This window comes from Oncorhynchus clarkii, chromosome 1, assembly GCF_045791955.1.
Source record: "Oncorhynchus clarkii lewisi isolate Uvic-CL-2024 chromosome 1, UVic_Ocla_1.0, whole genome shotgun sequence".
Classification (NCBI taxonomy): Eukaryota; Metazoa; Chordata; class Actinopteri; order Salmoniformes; family Salmonidae; genus Oncorhynchus; species Oncorhynchus clarkii.
This window is the reverse complement of record NC_092147.1, coordinates 3209449-3232170: the sequence shown is the minus strand read 5'-3', so window position 1 is coordinate 3232170 and position 22722 is coordinate 3209449. Positions and strand designations below refer to the sequence as shown.

Genomic DNA, 22722 nt, shown 5'->3' with positions numbered 1-22722 from the left:
GAGACTATCCCAGAGACTACATCACTGAGACTACATGCTAGAGACTATCCCAGAGACTACATCACTGAGATTATCCCAGAGACTACATCACTGAGACTACATGCTAGACTATCCCAGAGACTACATCACAGAGACTACATCCCAGAGACTGCAGTCAAACAGTCAATCAGACAGTAAAAACAGTCAGTCAAACAGTCAGACAGTCAGTCAAACAATCAGTCAGACAGACAGTCAATTAGACAGTCGGTCAGTCAGACAGTCAGTCAGACAGTCAGTCAATCAGACAGTCAGTCAGACAGTCAGTCAGTCAATCAGACAGTCAGTCAAATATTCAGTTAATCAGACAGTCAGACAGTCAGTCAAACAGTCAGTCAATCAGACAGTCAAACAGTCAGTCAATCAGACAGTCAGTCGAACAGTCAGTCAACCAGACAGTCAGTCAGACAGTCAGTCAAACAGTCAGTCAATCAGACAGACAGTCAGTCAGTCAATCAGACAGTCAAACATTCAGTCAATCAGACAGTCAAACAGTCAGTCAGTCAATCAGACAGTCAAACAGTCAGTCAGACAGTCAGTCAAACAGTCAGTCAATCAGACAGTCAGGCAGTCAGACAGTCAGACAGACAGTCAGTCAAATATTCAGTCAATCAGACAGTCAAACAGTCAGTCAATCAAACAGTCAGACAGACATTCAGTCAAACAGTCAGTCAATCAGTCAGTCAAACAGTCAGTCAGGCAGTCAGTCAATCAGCCAATCAGACAGTTAGTCAGACAGTCAGTCCGTCAGACAGACAGACAGACAGACAGACAGACAGACAGTCAGTCAAACAGTCAGTCAGTCAGTCAGTCAGTCAGTCAGTCAGTCAGACAGTCAGTCAACACCAAATCAGACTTAGACAAAGCAAAAACAAGAAAATATACTACACAAACTAAAGTTTCATTTCTTCAACACAGTATCACACTGTCTTCTGTCTTTTGTCTTTGCCGCAAAGATTATATCTGTCTTTAGATGTGTGTAAAAAAGAAAACATTGTAAGATATATTTTCTAAAACCTGCATTATTGTAAGATATCGCTAATTAAATTGCTAGTGTCATTTAATTGAGTCGAAGATAAAGTTCACATTCACATCTTAAACTCAATTAAAGATATCTTCAAGTCAATTAAATTTATCCAGATGCCCTGTCCTACAAAAACTGCAATCTAGCTCTTTCTGAAGCATTAATATCGGCTCACTACTTTGCCCTCAAAACACAAAGACAAGACAAGACTCTGAAGTTTTGGTCTCTTTATCATTAAAACATTAAAGGACTGTTTGACTTTTTCTAATCGATGCTGTCACTCTGTCACACTTATGTGATGTAGAGGTTTTAAAATATAAAATGTCCTCAATTAATCCCGTCCTTATCCATGAACATGAGGGTTTAGTGTAAAAAAGGGAGTGTTACATTTCATTTCATTTGACTCAATTATACATCGTTATTTTTTTTTCTCTCAGTTTATTAAGTACAGATCTACGGTATGTTCATTGAAGCTATAACAGGATGGTCAATAATATTAGTGATAGCAATAGACAACGATACCATACCATCTGAAATAGCTAGAAAATGATGCTCCCGTCCCACCCCCCTCTCCCCTCTCCAGCCAAGACCATCCTATGTCTTCAGATGTCGGCCCTCCGATTTACTTTGGCCCTTTCAACTGTTGATATAAAGAAACCACTTCTAGACTTTCCCTCAAGATGCTATCAGGCCCTGGATATGAAGTGTTCTTGGTGTCTGGTTCCTTTTTGACTTTGGCCTTACTTCATCACACACTTGATTACAGATCAATAGTTGCAGTGGATCTGTTAGATCCGATCTGTTCTAATCAAGGGGTTGATACCAGGATCGTAGGACGAAAAGAAGACAAGAGTTGTCTTTCATGATTCTCTCTTTATCGTTGATAAAGCCCATTACTTTGAGAGTAGCGAGGGGGACTGGTGTTGAGTTTCTGCAGCCCAATCTATCTGCTCCAGTCTCTGTTGAAGTGTTCTGAAGTCTGTCATCTTTATATGAGGCCTCTGAAGGCCCTTTGATTAAGGACGTAAGCTAGTGATCACAAAGTAACTGGTTCGTAAGGAAAGTTAGAACATAAAACGGTTTCTGATTGTCTCTCTCTCGATTCACGATAAGGAAACACTTTCTCTGTGCAGGGCACTTCCATACCTTCACTATCGTTCACTGTAGTGTCTCTTTCTGCTCAAAACCAGGTCTCTTTCAGCTCTAAACCAGGTCTCTTTCTGCTCAAAACCAGGTCTCTTTCAGCTCTAAACCAGGTCTCTTTCAGCTCTAAACCAGGTCTCTTTCAGCTCAAAACCAGGTCTCTTTCAGCTCAAAACCAGCTCTCTTTCAGCTCTAAACCAGGTCTCTTTCTGCTCAAAACCAGGTCTCTTTCAGCTCTAAACCAGGTCTCTTTCAGCTCTAAACCAGCTCTCTTTCAGCTCTAAACCAGGTCTCTTTCAGCTCAAAACATGTACTGTAACACGTGTAGCAGTAAGACTAGACAGTCAGACCCCCCATCTTCTCTCTAACCCCCCATCTCCTCTCCTCCTCTACCCCAGGGCGGTGTGCCAGCTGTGGGGATAATGTGGTGGGTGAGGGTACCGGCTGTACCGCCATGGACCAGGTCTTCCACGTGGACTGCTTCATCTGCATGACCTGCAGTGGCAGGCTGCGCGGTAAACCCTTCTACGCTGTGGAGAAGAAGGCCTACTGCGAGCCCTGCTACATTGTGAGTCTCAGCCCATCTGTACACACACACACACAAACCCTTCTGCACTGTGCAGAACGAGCCCTGCTACATCGTGAGTCTCAGCCCATCTGTACACACACACACACACACACAGTGTGTAAAAGTTCTACTGAGCCCTGCTACATTGTGAGTCTCGACCCATCCACCAATTTATTTCATGACTTTACTTGTTGTACCCAGCACCTGTAAGTAACAGGATGTGTGAAACTGTTGCTGTTTCACTTCACACATCCTGCATGCTCTCTGTCTTTCTGCCATCCAGAAGAACCATACAGAGAGAGTTGTTATCATGACTCCTCCTGAACATCACCTCCTCCTGAGTTAGAACAGAGAGAGTTGTCGTGTCTCCTCCTGAGTTAGAACAGAGAGAGTTGTCGTGTCTCCTCCTGAGTTAGAACAGAGAGAGTTGTCGTGTCTCCTCCTGAGTTAGAACAGAGAGAGTTATCATGTCTCCTCCTGAGTTAGAACAGAGAGAGTTGTCGTGTCTCCTCCTGAGTTAGAACAGAGAGAGTTGTTGTGTCTCCTCCTGAGTTAGAACAGAGAGAGTTGTCATGTCTCCTCCTGAGTTAGAACAGAGAGAGTTGTCGTGTCTCCTCCTGAGTTAGAACAGAGAGAGTTGTTGTGTCTCCTCCTGAGTTAGAACAGAGAGAGTTGTTGTGTCTCCTCCTGAGTTAGAACAGAGAGAGTTGTTGTGTCTCCTCCTGAGTTAGAACAGAGAGAGTTGTTGTGTCTCCTCTTGAGTTAGAACAGAGAGAGTTGTCGTGTCTCCTCCTGAGTTAGAAGAGAGAGAGTTGTCGTGTCTCCTCCTGAGTTAGAACAGAGAGAGTTGTCGTGTCTCCTCCGGAGTTAGAACAGAGAGAGTTGTCATGTCTCCTCCTGAGTTAGAACAGAGAGAGTTATCATGTCTCTCCTGAGTTAGAACAGAGAGAGTTGTCGTGTCTCCTCCTGAGTTAGAACAGAGAGAGTTGTCGTGTCTCCTCCTGAGTTAGAACAAAGAGAGTTGTCGTGTCTCCTCCTGAGTTAGAACAGAGAGAGTTGTCGTGTCTCCTCCTGAGTTAGAACAGAGAGAGTTGTTGTGTCTCCTCCTGAGTTAGAACAGAGAGAGTTGTTGTGTCTCCTCCTGAGTTAGAACAGAGAGAGTTGTTGTGTCTCCTCCTGAGTTAGAACAGAGAGAGTTGTTGTGTCTCCTCCTGAGTTAGAACAGAGAGAGTTGTTGTGTCTCCTCCTGAGTTAGAACAGAGAGAGTTCTTGTGTCTCCTCCTGAGTTAGAACAGAGAGAGTTGTTGTGTCTCCTCCTGAGTTAGAACAGAGAGAGTTGTCATGTCTCCTCCGGAGTTAGAACAGAGTTGTCGGGTCTCCTCCTGAGTTAGAACAGAGAGAGTTGTTGTGTCTCCTCCTGAGTTAGAACAGAGAGAGTTGTTGTGTCTCCTCCTGAGTTAGAACAGAGAGAGTTGTCATGTCTCCTCCTGAGTTAGAACAGAGAGAGTTGTTGTGTCTCCTCCTGAGTTAGAACAGAGAGAGTTGTTGTGTCTCCTCCTGAGTTAGAACAGAGAGAGTTGTTGTGTCTCCTCCTGAGTTAGAACAGAGAGAGTTGTCATGTCTCCTCCGGAGTTAGAACAGAGTTGTCGGGTCTCCTCCTGAGTTAGAACAGAGAGAGTTGTCGTGTCTCCTCCTGAGTTAGAACAGAGAGAGTTGTCGTGTCTCCTCCTGAGTTAGAACAGAATTGTCGTGTCTCCTCCTGAGTTAGAACAGAGAGAGCTGTTGTGTCTCCTCCTGAGTTAGAACAGAGAGAGATGTCATGTCTCCTGAGTTAGAACAGAGAGAGTTGTCATGTCTCCTGAGTTAGAACAGAGAGAGTTGTCATGTCTCCTCCTGAGTTAGAACAGAGAGAGTTGTCGTGTCTCCTCCTGAGTTAGAACAGAGAGAGTTGTCGTGTCTCCTCCTGAGTTAGAACAGAATTGTCGTGTCTCCTCCTGAGTTAGAACAGAGAGAGTTGTTGTGTCTCCTCCTGAGTTAGAACAGAGAGAGTTGTCATGTCTCCTGAGTTAGAACAGAGAGAGTTGTCATGTCTCCTGAGTTAGAACAGAGAGAGTTGTCATGTCTCCTCCTGAGTTAGAACAGAGAGAATTGTCGTGTCTCCTCCTGAGTTTGAACAGAGAGAGTTGTCGTGTCTCCTCCTGAGTTAGAACAGAGAGAGTTGTCGTTTTCTGTCCATGCTCTGAGAATGCAACCTTGGAATACCTTCCCGGCCCTGCAACTGTTTACCAGACTAAAAGCCTCACTCATGTCGGCCTCGGAGAGCGAGATCACCCAGTCCTCTGTGGCAGCGGGGGCCCTCGTGCACAGCTTGGTGTTGTTTTTGTCAAAGTATGAATTGAGTAGAGAGGTAACGTTAGGTAGATCACAGCTGGGTCTTCCTTTGTAATCCGTAATGGACTGTAGCCCCTTGCTACATGGGATTCCACCTTGTAAATTTAAAAAATATGTAAGTGTAAACTACAATGCAAAAAACAAACACAAATAAACAGAAACAACACATCCTCCATACCTCATACACCATACTTCATACACCATACCTCACACACCATACCTCATACACCATACTTCATACACCATACCTCACACACCATACCTCTTACACCATACTTCATACACCATACCTCACACACCATACCTCATACACCATACTTCATTCACCATACCTCATACACCATACCTCATACACCATACCTCATCCTCCATACCTCATACACCATACCTCATACACCATACCTCACACACCATACCTCATACACCATACTTCATACACCATACCTCATACACCATACTTCATACACCATACCTCATACACCATACTTCATACACCATACCTCATACACCATACTTCATACACCATACCTCATACACCATACCTCATACACCACACTTCATACACCATACTTCATACACCATACCTCATACACCATACCTCATACACCATACATCATACCTCATACACCATACCTCATACCTCATACACCATACTTCATACCTCATACACCATACTTCATACCTCATACACCATACTTCATACACCATACCTCATACACTGTACCTCATACACCATACCTCATACACCATACCTCATACACCATACCTCATACACTATACCTCATACACCATACCTCATACACCATACCTCATACACCATACCTCATACACCATACCTCATACACCATACTTCATACACCATACCTCATACACCATACCTCATACACCATACCTCATACACCATACCTCATACACCGTACCTCATACACTGTACCTCATACACCGTACCTCATACACCATACCTCATACACTATACCTCATACACTATACCTCATACACCATACCTCATACACCATACCTCATACACCATACCTCATACACCATACCTCATACATACTACAGCACAGCCACCATGCGTTCATGTCCTCAGCCGGAGCCCTCAGTAATAGCCCTGTCCTTTAGTTTAGCACCAACCTAGTGTTAATCCAGGGCTTCTGATAGGGGAAGTAGCAAACCTTCACTGTGGGGACAACGTCGCTGATGAATTTCCTGATGAAGCCCGAGACGGAGGTGGTTAGCACGTCGACGTTATCGGCAGAGTCTCGGAAAATATCCCAGTTAGCGCTAGCAAAGCATCCTGCAGCGTAGCATCCTGCAGCGTAGCCTCCGCTTCATTGGATCATTTCTCTACGGAGCGCGTCACGGGTACTTCCTGGTTTGAGCTCCTGTTTGTAAACAGGAAGCCGGAGTATAGAGTCATGATCTGATTTGCCGAATGGAGGACGAGGGAGGGCTTTGTACGCTTGATTGTGGGTACGGTAAACAGTGATCTAGGACTCTTTCGCCCCCTGGTGGTGAAGGAGATGTGTTGATGGAATGAAAACAAAGAAAGCACCTTTCGTTTTTACTAAACACTACGTTCTGAATAGTATGTAGCTGGACTAGTACACTGTAGGCAGTTGAAGTAAGTAGTAGACAAGACAGATTTGTGACACGCCTGTGTCTTTTTAAGGATTAGACAGACTGTTCTGTGCGTCCCATATGGCATCTTATTCCCTTATTAAAGCCCTGGTCCAAAGTAGTGCACTATATCTGGAAGATCACTATGGGCCCCTGGTCTAAAGTAGTGCACTATATAGGATACCATTTAGGACATTAGCCTGTGTGTCTCCATGCAGGAAGCTCAGTATTCTGATCCATAACACTTTATCCGGAGGTCCATCTGATAGGGAGATGAGACACAGTGGAAACACACTGCAGCTGTTAATCGAGTATTAAAATCACATTAGAATGTTAGATTGGATTACTTCCCTTTGTAGACTGGATAACGAATCATATTCCCTCTTCTACTTCTACCCCCCCCCCCCCCCCCCACCCACCACTGTTTCTGAGTCTCTTCATTCCTTTTTGTTTTCAAAAAAGTTCATTTTAAAAAGTATTTTATTCAATTCAACCGAAGAGTCTGATCAAAACAGGAACAGAGTGACAGTAAGATGTGAACAGGGGGACAGTTCAGTAAGATGTGAACAGAGGGACAGTTCAGTAAGATGTGAACAGAGGGTCAGTTCAGTAAGATGTGAACAGAGGGACAGTTCAGTAAGATGTGAACAGAGGGACAGTTCAGTAAGATGTGAACAGAATGACAGTAAGATGTGAACAGAGGGACAGTAAGATGTGAACAGAGGAACAGTAAGATGTGAACAGGGGGACAGTTCAGTAAGATGTGAACAGAATGACAGTAAGATGTAAACAGGACAGTAAGATGTGAACAGAAGGACAGTTCAGTAAGATGTGAACAGGACAGTAAGATGTGAACAGAGGAACAGTAAGATGTGAACAGAGGGACAGTTCAGTAAGATGTGAACAGAGGGACAGTAAGATGTGAACAGAGGAACAGTAAGATGTGAACAGAGGGACAGTTCAGTAAGATGTGAACAGAATGACAGTAAGATGTGAACAGAGTGACAGTAAGATGTGAACAGAGGGACAGTTCAGTAAGATGTAAACAGAGTGTCAGTAAGATGTGAACACAGGGACAGTTCAGTAAGATGTGAACAGAGGGACAGTTCAGTAAGATGTGAACAGAGTGACAGTAAGATGTGAACAGAGGGACAGTTCAGTAAGATGTAAACAGAGTGTCAGTAAGATGTGAACACAGGGACAGTTCAGTAAGATGTGAACAGAGGGATAGTAAGATCAGGGTTTCTTGAGAAAACATTTCCAGAATCGATTTTGTTTGTGCAAATTTGTCAACGTAGGTAGTTGCTGTTTCAAAGATCTGATTTGACCTCTAAATTGGTCTCTCTTGCAAATAGAGATTTGATCTCAGTGAAAATAGCCTGCATAAAAAGGATATTGCTTTACTTCTCAACATGGAAGTCAAAGTTCAAAGTGAAACCACACTTTAATGGTCTATTTCTAATTGAGGAATTCAGTCTGGCGTTGCATCATAGTATGTTGTGTCTCTGATGTTCTTGGGCTTTCCTCTCAACTCTCAACTTCCTCAATCCACTTTCCCAAGTTATGCACAGATCAGAGGGAGATGACCCATATAAAGTTACCGAGGGTCAAAGTTCATACCCCCAAGACATGTTAACCTCTCACCATTACCAATAACAGGGGAGGTTATTATTTACAATTAGTGACTACAAAATGACACAGTACAATGGGTACCATTTATTTTTTGGGGGGAACAAAATAATCTGAAACGCAACCAAAACAAACAGCAAATGCATTCAACAAGTTTGTAGCATCACAAGCTTGATGTAGTCATTGCGTGCTAAGAATATGGGACCAAATACTAAACTTTTGACTACTTTGTTGATAAGAATCTTTAGAGGTATCAATCATTTTGACCCCTAACCTTTTTGAGATGTTGTATTCATAAAATAAAATTCAGCATACACTATAGATCAGTATTAGAATGATTTATTTTATAAGGTCATTATTACTCATCTTTATCAAGGTTATCACTAATGTCGGGACCCTACTGTAGATCATATGTTCTTATAATGTCTGAACACCCTTATCCTATAGTCATTATCTCATAGTCACCATTATCATATAGTCATTATCTCACAGTCACCGTTGTCATATAGTCATTATCTCACAGTCACCGTTGTCATATAGTCATTATCTCACAGTCACCGTTGTCATATAGTCATTATCTCATAGTCACCATTATCATATAGTCATTATCTCACAGTCACTGTTGTCATATAGTCATTATCTCATAGTCACCATTATCCTATAGTCATTATCTCATAGTCACCATTATCATATAGTCATTATCTCATAGTCACCATTATCATATAGTCATTATCTCATAGTCACCGTTGTCATATAGTCATTATTGCATAGTCACAATTATCATATAGTAATGATCACATAGGCACCATTATCATATAGTCATTATCTCATAGTCAAAATGATCACAAGTCATTATCGCATAGTCACCATTATCACATAGTAATGATCACATAGGCACCATTATCATATAGTCATTATCTCATAGTCAAAATGATCATATAGTTATTATCTCATGGTCACCCTTATCATATAGTCAGTATATTAGAGGTCGACCGATTATGATTTTTCAGCGGCGATACCGATTACTGGAGGACCAAAAAAAGTTGATACCGGTTAATCGACCAATTTTTTACATTTATTTGTAATAATGACAGTTACAACAATACTGAATGAACACTTATTTTAACTTAATATAATACATCAATAAAAATCCATTTAGCCTCAAATAAATAATGAAACATGTTCAATTTGGTTTAAATAATGCAAAAACAGTGTTGGAGAAGAAAGTAAAAGTGCAATATGTGCCATGTAAGAAAGCTAACGTTTCAGTTCCTTGCTCAGAACATGAGAACATATGAAAGCTGGTGGTTCCTTTTAACATGAGTCTTCAATATTCCCAGGTAAGAAGTTTTAGGTTGTAGTTATTATAGGAATTATAGGACTATTTCTCTCTGTACCATTTGCATTTCATATACCTTTGACTATTGGATGTTCTTATAGGCACTTTAGTATTGCCAGTGTAACAGTACAGCCTCCGTCCCTCTCCTCGCTCCTCCCTGGGCTCGAACCAGGAACACATCGACAACAGCCACCCTCGAAGCAGCGTTACCCATGCAGAGCAAGGGGAACAACCACTCCAAGTCTCAGAGTGAGTGACGTTTGAAATGCTATTAGCGCGCACCACGCTCACTAGCTAGCCATTTCATATCGGTCACACCAGCCTAATCTCGGGAGTTGATGGGCTTGAAGTCATAAACAGCGCAATGCTTGAAGCACAACAAAGAGCTGCTGGCAAAACGCACTAAAGTGCTGTTTGAATGAATGCTTACGAGCTTGCTGCTGCCGACCACCGCTCAGTCAACTCTATCAAATCATAGACTTAATTATAACATAATAACACAGAGAAATAGGAGCCTTTGGTCATTAATATGGTCGAATCCGGAAACTATCATCTCAAAAACAAAACGTTTATTCTTTCAGTGAAATACGGAACCGTTCCGTATTTTATTTTATATATTATTTTATATTCCTGTAACATTGCACAACTTTCAATGTTATGTCATAATTACGTATAATTCTGGCAAATTAGGCGGCCCAAACTGTTGCATATACACTGACTCTGCTTGCAATGAACGCAAGAGAAGTGACACAATTTCACCTGGTTAATATTGCCTGCTAACCTGGATTTCTTTTAGCTAAATATGCAGGTTTAAAATATATACCTGTGTATTGATTTTAAGAAAGGCATTGATGTTTATGGTTAGGTACAAATTGGAGCAAGGACAGTCCTTTTTCGCGAATACGCACCGCATCGATTATATGCAGGACACGCTAGATAAACTAGTAATATCATCAACCATAGTGAAAATAAGAATGTGTTCTTAACTGACTTGCCTAGTTAAATAAAGATTAAATAAAGGTGTAATTTTTTTTTTAAATCGGCCTAATCGGTGTCCAAAAATACAGATTTCCAATTGTTAGGGAAACTTGAAATCGGCCCTAATTAATCGGCCATTCCGATTAATCGGTCGACCTCTAGTATCTATATCTAGTATCTATATCCATATCTATGTCTATCCGTATCTATATCCATATCTATCCATATTTTTATCTATCCGCATCTATCCATATCCATATCTATATCATTTTCTGTCCATATCTATATCCATATCTATCCATATCTATAGCTATATCCATATCTATATCAATTTCTGTCCATATCTATATCCATATCTATATCCTTTTCTGTCCGTATCTATATCCATAACAATCCATATCTATAGCTATATCCATATCTATATCAATTTCTGTCCATATCTATATCCTTTTCTGTCCGTATCTATATCCATAACAATCCATATCTATATCTATATTCATAACAATCCGTATCTATATCTATATTAATATCTATATCTATATCTCCATCCATAACAATCCGTATCTATATCTATATTCATAACAATCCATATCTATATCTATATTTATATTCATATCTATATTCATATCTATATCTATATCTACATCCATAACAATCCGTATCTATATCTATATTCATAACAATCCATATCTATATCTATATTTTTATTCATATCTATATCTATATCTATATTCATATCTATATCTATATCTACATCCATAACAATCCGTATCTATATCCATATCCATAACAATACATATCTATATTTATATTCATATCTATATCTATATTCATATCTATATCTATATCTACATGCATAACAATCCGTATCTATATCCATATTCATAACAATCCATATCTATATCTATATTCATATCTATATCTATATTCATATCTATATCTATATTCATATCTATATCTATATCTACATCCATAACAATCCGTATCTATATCCATATCCATAACAATACATATCTATATTTATATTCATATCTATATCTATATCTATATTCATATCTATATCTATATCTACATGCATAACAATCCGTATCTATATCCATATTCATAACAATCCATATCTGTATCTATATTCATATCTATATCTATATCTATATTCATATCTATATCTATATTCATATCTATATCTATATCTACATCCATAACAATCCGTATCTATATCCATATTCATAACAATCCATATCTATATCTATATCTATATTCATATCTATATCTATATTCATATCTATATCTATATTCATATCTATATCTATATCTACATGCATAACAATCCGTATCTATATCCATATTCATAACAATCCATATCTATATCTATATTCATATCTATATCTATATCTATATTCATATCTATATCTATATTCATATCTATATCTATATCTACATCCATAACAATCCGTATCTATATCCATATTCATAACAATCCATATCTATATCTATATTCATATCTATATCTATATTCATATCTATATCTATATTCATATCTATATCTATATCCATATCTATATCTATATCCATATCCATAACAATACATATCTATATCTATATTCATATCTATATCTATATTCATATCTATATCTATATCTACATCCATAACAATCCGTATCTATATCCATATTCATAACAATCCATATCTATATCTATATTCATATCTATATCTATATTCATATCTATATCTATATCTATATTCATATCTATATCTATATCCATATCTATATCTATATTCATATCTATATCTATATCCATATCCATAACAATCCGTATCTATATCCATATTCATAACAATCCATATCTATATCTATATTCATATCTATATCTATATCCATATCCATAACAATCCGTATCTATATCCATATTCATAACAATCCATATCTATATCTATATTCATATCTATATCTATATCCATATCCATAACAATACATATCTATATCCATATTCATATCTATATCTATATCCATATCTATATCTATATCCATATCCATAACAATACATATCTATATCTATATTCATATCTATATCTATATCCATATCTATATCTATATCCATATCCATAACAATACATATCTATATCCATATTCATATCTATATCTATATCCATATCTATATCCATATTCATAACAATCCATATCTATATCTATATTCATATCTATATCTATATCCATATCTATATCTATATTCATATCTATATCTATATCCATATCCATAACAATCCATATCTATATCTATATTCATATCTATATCTATATCCATATCTATATCTATATTCATATCTATATCCATATCTATATCTATATTCATATCTATATCTATATCCATATCCATAACAATACATATCTATATCTATATTCATATCTATATCTATATCCATATTCATAACAATCCATATCTATATCTATATTCATATCTATATCTATATCCATATCTATATCTATATTCATATCTATATCTATATCCATATCTATATCTATATTCATATCTATATCTATATCCATATCCATAACAATCCATATCTATATCTATATTCATATCTATATCCATATCCATAACAATACATATCTATATCTATATTCATATCTATATCTATATCCATATTCATAACAATCCATATCTATATCTATATTCATATCTATATCTATATCCATATCTATATCCATATCTATATCTATATTCATATCTATATCTATATCCATATATATATCTATATCCATATCTATATCTATATCTATATCTATATTCATATCTATATCTATATCCATATTCATAACAATCCATATCTATATCTATATTCATATATATATCTATATCCATAACAATACATATCTATATCTATATCCATAACAATACATATCTATATCTATATCCATAACAATACATATCTATATCTATATCCATATCCATAACAATACATATCTATATCTATATCCATATCCATAACAATACATATCTATATCTATATCCATATCCATAACAATCCATATCTATATCTATATTCATATCTATATCTATATCCATAACAATACATATCTATATCTATATTCATATCTATATCTATATCCATATTCATAACAATCCATATCTATATTCATATCTATATCTATATCCATATCTATATCTATATTCATATCTATATCTATATCCATATCTATATCTATATCCATATCTATATCTATATCCATATCTATATCTATATCCATATCTATATCTATATTCATATCTATATCTATATCCATATTCATAACAATCCATATCTATATCTATATTCATAACAATCCGTATCTATATCTATATTAATATCTATATCTATATCTCCATCCATAACAATCCGTATCTATATCTATATTCATAACAATCCATATCTATATCTATATTTATATTCATATCTATATTCATATCTATATCTATATCTACATCCATAACAATCCGTATCTATATCTATATTCATAACAATCCATATCTATATCTATATTTTTATTCATATCTATATCTATATCTATATTCATATCTATATCTATATCTACATCCATAACAATCCGTATCTATATCCATATCCATAACAATACATATCTATATTTATATTCATATCTATATCTATATTCATATCTATATCTATATCTACATGCATAACAATCCATATCTATATCTATATTCATATCTATATCTATATTCATATCTATATCTATATTCATATCTATATCTATATCTACATCCATAACAATCCGTATCTATATCCATATCCATAACAATACATATCTATATTTATATTCATATCTATATCTATATCTATATTCATATCTATATCTATATCTACATGCATAACAATCCGTATCTATATCCATATTCATAACAATCCATATCTATATCTATATTCATATCTATATCTATATCTATATTCATATCTATATCTATATTCATATCTATATCTATATCTACATCATAACAATCCGTATCTATATCCATATTCATAACAATCCATATCTATATCTATATTCATATCTATATCTATATTCATATCTATATCTATATCTACATGCATAACAATCCGTATCTATATCCATATTCATAACAATCCATATCTATATTCATATCTATATCTATATCTATATTCATATCTATATCTATATTCATATCTATATCTATATCTACATCCATAACAATCCGTATCTATATCCATATTCATAACAATCCATATCTATATCTATATTCATATCTATATCTATATTCATATCTATATCTATATTCATATCTATATCTATATCCATATCTATATCTATATCCATATCCATAACAATACATATCTATATCTATATTCATATCTATATCTATATTCATATCTATATCTATATCTACATCCATAACAATCCGTATCTATATCCATATTCATAACAATCCATATCTATATCTATATTCATATCTATATCTATATTCATATCTATATCTATATCTATATTCATATCTATATCTATATCCATATCTATATCTATATTCATATCTATATCTATATCCATATCCATAACAATCCGTATCTATATCCATATTCATAACAATCCATATCTATATCTATATTCATATCTATATCTATATCCATATCCATAACAATCCGTATCTATATCCATATTCATAACAATCCATATCTATATCTATATTCATATCTATATCTATATCCATATCCATAACAATACATATCTATATCCATATTCATATCTATATCTATATCCATATCTATATCTATATCCATATCCATAACAATACATATCTATATCTATATTCATATCTATATCTATATCCATATCTATATCTATATCCATATCCATAACAATACATATCTATATCCATATTCATATCTATATCTATATCCATATCTATATCTATATCCATATTCATAACAATCCATATCTATATCTATATTCATATCTATATCTATATCCATATCTATATCTATATTCATATCTATATCTATATCCATATCCATAACAATCCATATCTATATCTATATTCATATCTATATCTATATCCATATCTATATCTATATTCATATCTATATCCATATCTATATCTATATTCATATCTATATCTATATCCATATCCATAACAATACATATCTATATCTATATTCATATCTATATCTATATCCATATTCATAACAATCCATATCTATATCTATATTCATATCTATATCTATATCCATATCTATATCTATATTCATATCTATATCTATATCCATATCTATATCTATATTCATATCTATATCTATATCCATATCCATAACAATCCATATCTATATCTATATTCATATCTATATCCATATCCATAACAATACATATCTATATCTATATTCATATCTATATCTATATCCATATTCATAACAATCCATATCTATATCTATATTCATATCTATATCTATATCCATATCTATATCTATATTCATATCTATATCTATATCCATATCTATATCTATATTCATATCTATATCCATATCCATAACAATCCATATCTATATCTATATTCATATCTATATCCATATCCATAACAATACATATCTATATCTATATTCATATCTATATCTATATCCATATTCATAACAATCCATATCTATATCTATATTCATATCTATATCTATATCATATCTATATCTATATTCATATCTATATCCATATCCATAACAATCCATATCTATATCTATATTCATATCTATATCTATATCCATAACAATACATATCTATATCTATATTCATATCTATATCTATATCCATATTCATAACAATCCATATCTATATCTATATTCATATCTATATCTATATCCATATCTATATCTATATCCATATCTATATCTATATTCATATCTATATCTATATCCATATCTATATCTATATCCATATCTATATCTATATCCATATCTATATCTATATTCATATCTATATCTATATCCATATTCATAACAATCCATATCTATATCTATATTCATATCTATATCTATATCCATAACAATACATATCTATATCTATATCCATAACAATACATATCTATATCTATATCCATATCCATAACAATACATATCTATATCTATATCCATATCCATAACAATACATATCTATATCTATATCCATATCCATAACAATACATATCTATATCCATATCCATAACAATCCATATCTATATCTATATTCATATCTATATCTATATCCATAACAATACATATCTATATCTATATTCATATCTATATCTATATCCATATTCATAACAATCCATATCTATATCTATATTCATATCTATATCTATATCCATATCTATATCTATATCCATATCTATATCTATATTCATATCTATATCTATATCCATATGTATATCTATATCCATATCTATATCTATATCCATATCTATATCTATATTCATATCTATATCTATATCCATATTCATAACAATCCATATCTATATCTATATTCATATCTATATCTATATCCATAACAATCCATATCTATATCTATATCCATATCCATAACAATACATATCTATATCTATATTCATATCTATATCTATATCCATAACAATCCATATCTATATCTATATCCATATCCATAACAATACATATCTATATCTATATTCATATCTATATCTATATCCATAACAATCCATATCTATATCCATATCCATAACAATACATATCTATATCTATATCTATATCCATAACAATACATATCTATATCTATATTCATATCTATATCTATATCCATAACAATACATATCTATATCTATATTCATATCTATATCTATATCCATATCCATAACACTCCATATCTATATCTATATTCATATCTATATCTATATCCATAACAATACATATCTATATCTATATTCATATCTATATCTATATCCATATTCATAACAATCCATATCTATATCTATATTCATATCTATATCCATATCTATATCTATATCCATATCTATATCTATATTCATATCTATATCTATATCCATATCTATATCCATATCTATATCTATATCCATATCTATATCTATATCCATATCTATATCTATATCCATATCTATATTCATATCTATATCTATATCCATATTCATAACAATCCATATCTATATCTATATTCATATCTATATCTATATCCATATTCATAACAATCCATATCTATATCTATATTCATATCTATATCTATATCCATAACAATCCATATCTATATCTATATCCATATCCATAACAATACATATCTATATCTATATCCATATCCATAACAATACATATCTATCCATGTATATACCTATTTTTGTATTTATTCAATCTTTATTTAACTTTATTTATCTATACATCTGGCATGCTTTACATCCGACACACATTGCAAGCAGCTTTTCCTATAGGGAAATCAATGGTCATTTTCCATAGAGCCACTGTGTTGATCCACCATGGAAACCGTTTCTACAGGTACGTCCCAAATGGCACCCTATTCCCTATATGCATTCAGAAAGTATTCAGACCCCTTTCTCTTTTTCCATATTTTGTTAGGTTACAGCCGTACTCTAAAATGTATTAAATAAACACAAATCCTCATCAATATACACACAATAGTGCATAAAGACAAAGCGAAAACAGGTTTTTATAGATTTTTTTGCTAATTTATAATTTAAAAAAACATGTAAAAACAGGTTCCCAAGAACACAGTGGCCTCCATCATTCTGAAATGGAAGAAGTTTAGAACCACCAAGACTCTTCCTAGAGGCCGGCCGCCCGGCCAAACTGAGCAATCGGGGGAGAAGGACCTTGATCAGGGAGGTGACCAAGAACCTGATGGTCACTCTGACAAATTGTAGTTTTTTTATTTTAAATACTTTTGCAAACATTTCTAAAAAAAATAAAAACATTTAAAACAAGTTTTTGCTTTGTCATTATGGGGTATTGTGTGGTTTTTTTCTGAGGGAAACAATTTAATCCATTTTAGAATTAGGCTGTAACGTAACAAAATGTGGAAAAAGTCAAGGGGTCTGAATACTTTCTGAATGTACTTTATACTTCCAGGCATATTGTTGAACCTTCAGACAAAACTTGGTCTGTGGACATCCTAGAGCAACCGAGATGTGCGTGTTTGTTAGAGAGTCTCACCTGAATACTTTACCGAATGCTGCGTATGCACTACTTCCACATGAGGAATCAGGGGGCCATTTTGTAAGTAACTTCATCAACCGTCACCATAGAGATATCCCCAGGGTCTCCCTGGAGACCGTGAGAGATGGGAAATAGATAGGAGCCAAGAGACTGCACATGATGTCAGGGGCCTATTGTGTTGCGTTACACACACACACACAGACTTACACAAATCAAATCAAATTTATTTATATAGCCTTTCTTACATCAGCTGATATCTCAAAGTGCTGTACAGAAACCCAGGCTAAAACCCTAAACAGCAAGCAATGCAGGTGTAGAAGCACAGTGGCTAGGAAAAACTCCCTAGAAAGGCAGGAACATAGGAAGAAACCTAGAGAGGAACCAATCTATGAGGGGTGGCCAGTCCTCTTCTGGCTGTGCCGGGTGGAGATTATAACAGAACATGGCCAAGATGTTCAAATGTTCATAGATTACCAGCAGGGTCAAATAATAATAATCACAGTGGTTGTCGAGGGTGCAACAGGTCAGCACCTCAGGAGTAAATGTCAGTTGGCTTTTCATAGCCGATCATTCAGAGTATCTCTACCGCTCCTGCTGTCTTTAGAGAGTTGAAACCAGCAGGTCTGGGACAGGTAGCACGTCCGGTGAACAGGTCAGGATTCCATAGCCGCAGGCAGAACAGTTGAAACTGGAGCAGCAGCACGGCCAGGTGGACTGGGGACAGCAAGGAGTCATCATGCCAGGTAGTCCTGAGGCATGGTCCCAGGGCTCAGGTACTCCGAGAGAGAGAAAGAAAGAGAGAATTAGAGAGAGCATACATAAATTCACACAGGACACCGGATACGACAGGAGAAGTTCTCCAGATATAACAAACTGACCCTAGCCCCCCGACACACAAACTACTGCAGCATAAATACAAGAGGCTGAGACAGGAGGGGTCAGGAGACACTGTGGCCCCATCCGATGATACCCCCGGACAGGGCCAAACAGGAAGGATATAACCCCACCCACTTTGCCAAAGCACAGCCCCCACACCACTCGCGCGATATCTTCAACCACCAACTTACCATCCTGAGACAAGGCCGAGTATGGCCCACAAAGATCCCCCACACGGCACAACCAAAGGGGGGCGGCGCCAACCCAGACAGGAAGCTCACGTCAGTGACACAACCCACTCAGGTGACGCACCCCTCCTAGGGACGGCATGAAAGAGCACCAGTAAGCCAGTGACTCAGCCCCTGTAATAGGGTTAGAGGCAGAGAATCCCAGTGGAGAGGGGCAGAAACAGCAAGGGCGGTTCGTTGCTCCAGAGCCTTCCAGAGCCTTCGGGACCTTCACACTCCGGGACCTTCACACTCCTGAGACAGACTACACTCAATCATATGACCCACTGAAGAGATGAGTCTTCAGTAGAGACTTAAAGGTTGAGACCGAGTTTGCGTCTCTGACATGGGTAGGCAGACCATTCCATAAAAATGGAGCTCTATAGGAGAAAGCCCTGCCTCCAGCTGTTTGCTTAGAAATTCTAGGGACAATTAGGAGGCCTGCGTCTTGTGACCGTAGCGTACGTGTAGGTATGTACGGCAGGACCAAATCAGAGGGATGGGTAGGAGCAAGCCCATGTAATGCTTTGTAGGTTAGCAGTAAAACCTTTAAATCAGCCCTTGCCTTAACAGGAAGCCAGTGTAGAGAGGCTAGCACTGGAGTAATATGATCACATTTTTTGGTTCTAGTCAGGATTCTATCAGCCGTGTTTAGCACTAACTGAAGTTTATTTAGTGCTTTATCCAGGTTGCCGGAAAGTAGAGCATTGCAGTAGTCTATCCCAGACGTAACGAAAGCATGGATACATTTTTCTGCATCATTTTTGGACAGAAAGTTTCTGATTTTTGCAATGTTACGTAGATGGAAAAAAGCTGTCCTTGAAACAATCTTGATATGTTCGTCAAAAGAGAGATCAGGGTCCAGAGTAACGCCGAGGTCCTTCACAGTTTTATTTGAGACGACTGTACAACCATTAAGATTAATTGTCAGATTCAACAGAAGATCTCTTTGTTTCTTGGGACCTAGAACAAGCATCTCTGTTTTGTCCGAGTTTAAAAGTAGAAAGTTTGCAGCCATCCACTTCCTTATGTCTGAAACACATTCTTCTAGCAAGGGCAATTTTGGGGCTTCACCATGTTTAATTGAAATGTACAGCTGTGTGTCATCCGCATAGCAGTGAAAGTTAACATTATGTTTTCGAATGACATCCCCAAGAGGTAAAATATATAGTGAAAACAATAGTGGTCCTAAAACGGAACCTTGAGGAACACCGAAATTTACAGTTGATTTGTCAGAGGACAAACCATTCACAGAGAAAACTGATATCTTTCCGACAGATCTAAACCAGGCCAGAACTTGTCCGTGTAGACCAATTTGGGTTTCCAATCTCTCCAAAAGAATGTGGTGATCGATGGTATCAAAAGCAGCACTAAGGTCTAGGAGCACGAGGACAGATGCAGAGCCTCTGACGCTATTAAAAGGTAATTTACCACCTTCACAAGTGCAGTCTCAGTGCTATGATGGGGTCTAAAACCAGACTGAAGCATTTCGTATTCATTGTTTGTCTTCAGGAAGGCAGTGAGTTGCAGCACAACAGCTTTTTCAAAAATAATTTGAGAGGAATGGAAGATTCGATATAGGCCGATAGTTTTTTATATTTTCTGGGTCAAGGTTTGGCTTTTTCAAGAGAGGCTTAATTGCTGCCACTTTTAGTGAGTTTGGTACACATCCGGTGGATAGAGAGCCGTTTATTATGTTCAACATAGGAGGGCCAAGCATAGGAAGCAGCTCTTTCAGTAGTTTAGTTGGAATACGGTCCAGTATGCAGCTTGAAGGTTTAGAGGCCATGATTATTTTCATCATTGTGTCAAGAGATATAGTACTAAAACACTTGAGTGTCTCTCTTGATCCTAGGTCCTGGCAGTGTTGTGCAGACTCGGGACAACTGAGCTTTGGAGGAATACGCAGATTTAAAGAGGAGTCCGTAATTTGCTTTCTAATGATCATGATCTTTTCCTCAAAGAAGTTCATGAATTTATTACTGCTGAAGTGAAAGCCATCCTCTCTTGGGGAATGCTGCTTTTTAGTTAGCTTTGTGACATTATCAAACAGTATCACACACACACACACACACACACACACATACACATACACAGACACACAGACACACACAGACAAACACACACGCACTCTCACACACACTCTCACTCACTCGGTGGGTGTGTCTGTGTGTGTGCTCCTAAATCACCTCTCTAATCAGAATAGAAGAACTGTGTGTTTGTAGCTGTTGTCTTCTCTATTGGAGCTTCTCCAACTACTGACCATATCTGTTGAATACAGTAAAGAGGAACTCTGGACCGTAGCTGTTGATTACAGTAAAGTGGAACTCTGGTCCGTAGCTGTTGATTACAGTAAAGAGGAACTCTGGTCCGTAGCTGTTGATTACAGTAAAGAGGAACTCTGGTCCGTAGCTGTTGATTACAGTAAAGAGGAACTCTGGTCCGTAGCTGTTGATTACAGTAAAGAGGAACTCTGGTCCGTAGCTGTTGAATACAGTAAAGTGGAACTCTGGTCTGTAGCTGTTGAATACAGTAAAGAGGAACTCTGGTCCGTAGCTGTTGAATACAGTAAAGTGGAACTCTGGTCTGTAGCTGTTGAATACAGTAAAGTGGAACTCTGGTCTGTAGCTGTTGAATACAGTAAAGTGGAACTCTGGTCTGTAGCTGTTGAATACAGTAAAGTGGAACTCTGGTCCGTAGCTGTTGAATACAGTAAAGTGGAACTCTGGT

General features: G+C 36.1%; 1 protein-coding gene across 4 annotated transcripts in view; it reads left to right on the top strand.

Moving 5' to 3' along the window:
* LOC139415803 (LIM domain containing preferred translocation partner in lipoma) overlaps positions 1 to 22722 on the top strand; it is a 469906-nt gene that overhangs the window by 366902 nt on the left and 80282 nt on the right. For all 4 annotated transcript variants that reach the window (XM_071164099.1, XM_071164015.1, XM_071164180.1 and 1 more), the window contains one exon: positions 2602 to 2771. In XM_071164099.1, the coding sequence (XP_071020200.1) occupies positions 2602 to 2771 (170 nt within the window). The remainder of the gene's footprint in view (positions 1 to 2601; positions 2772 to 22722) is intronic.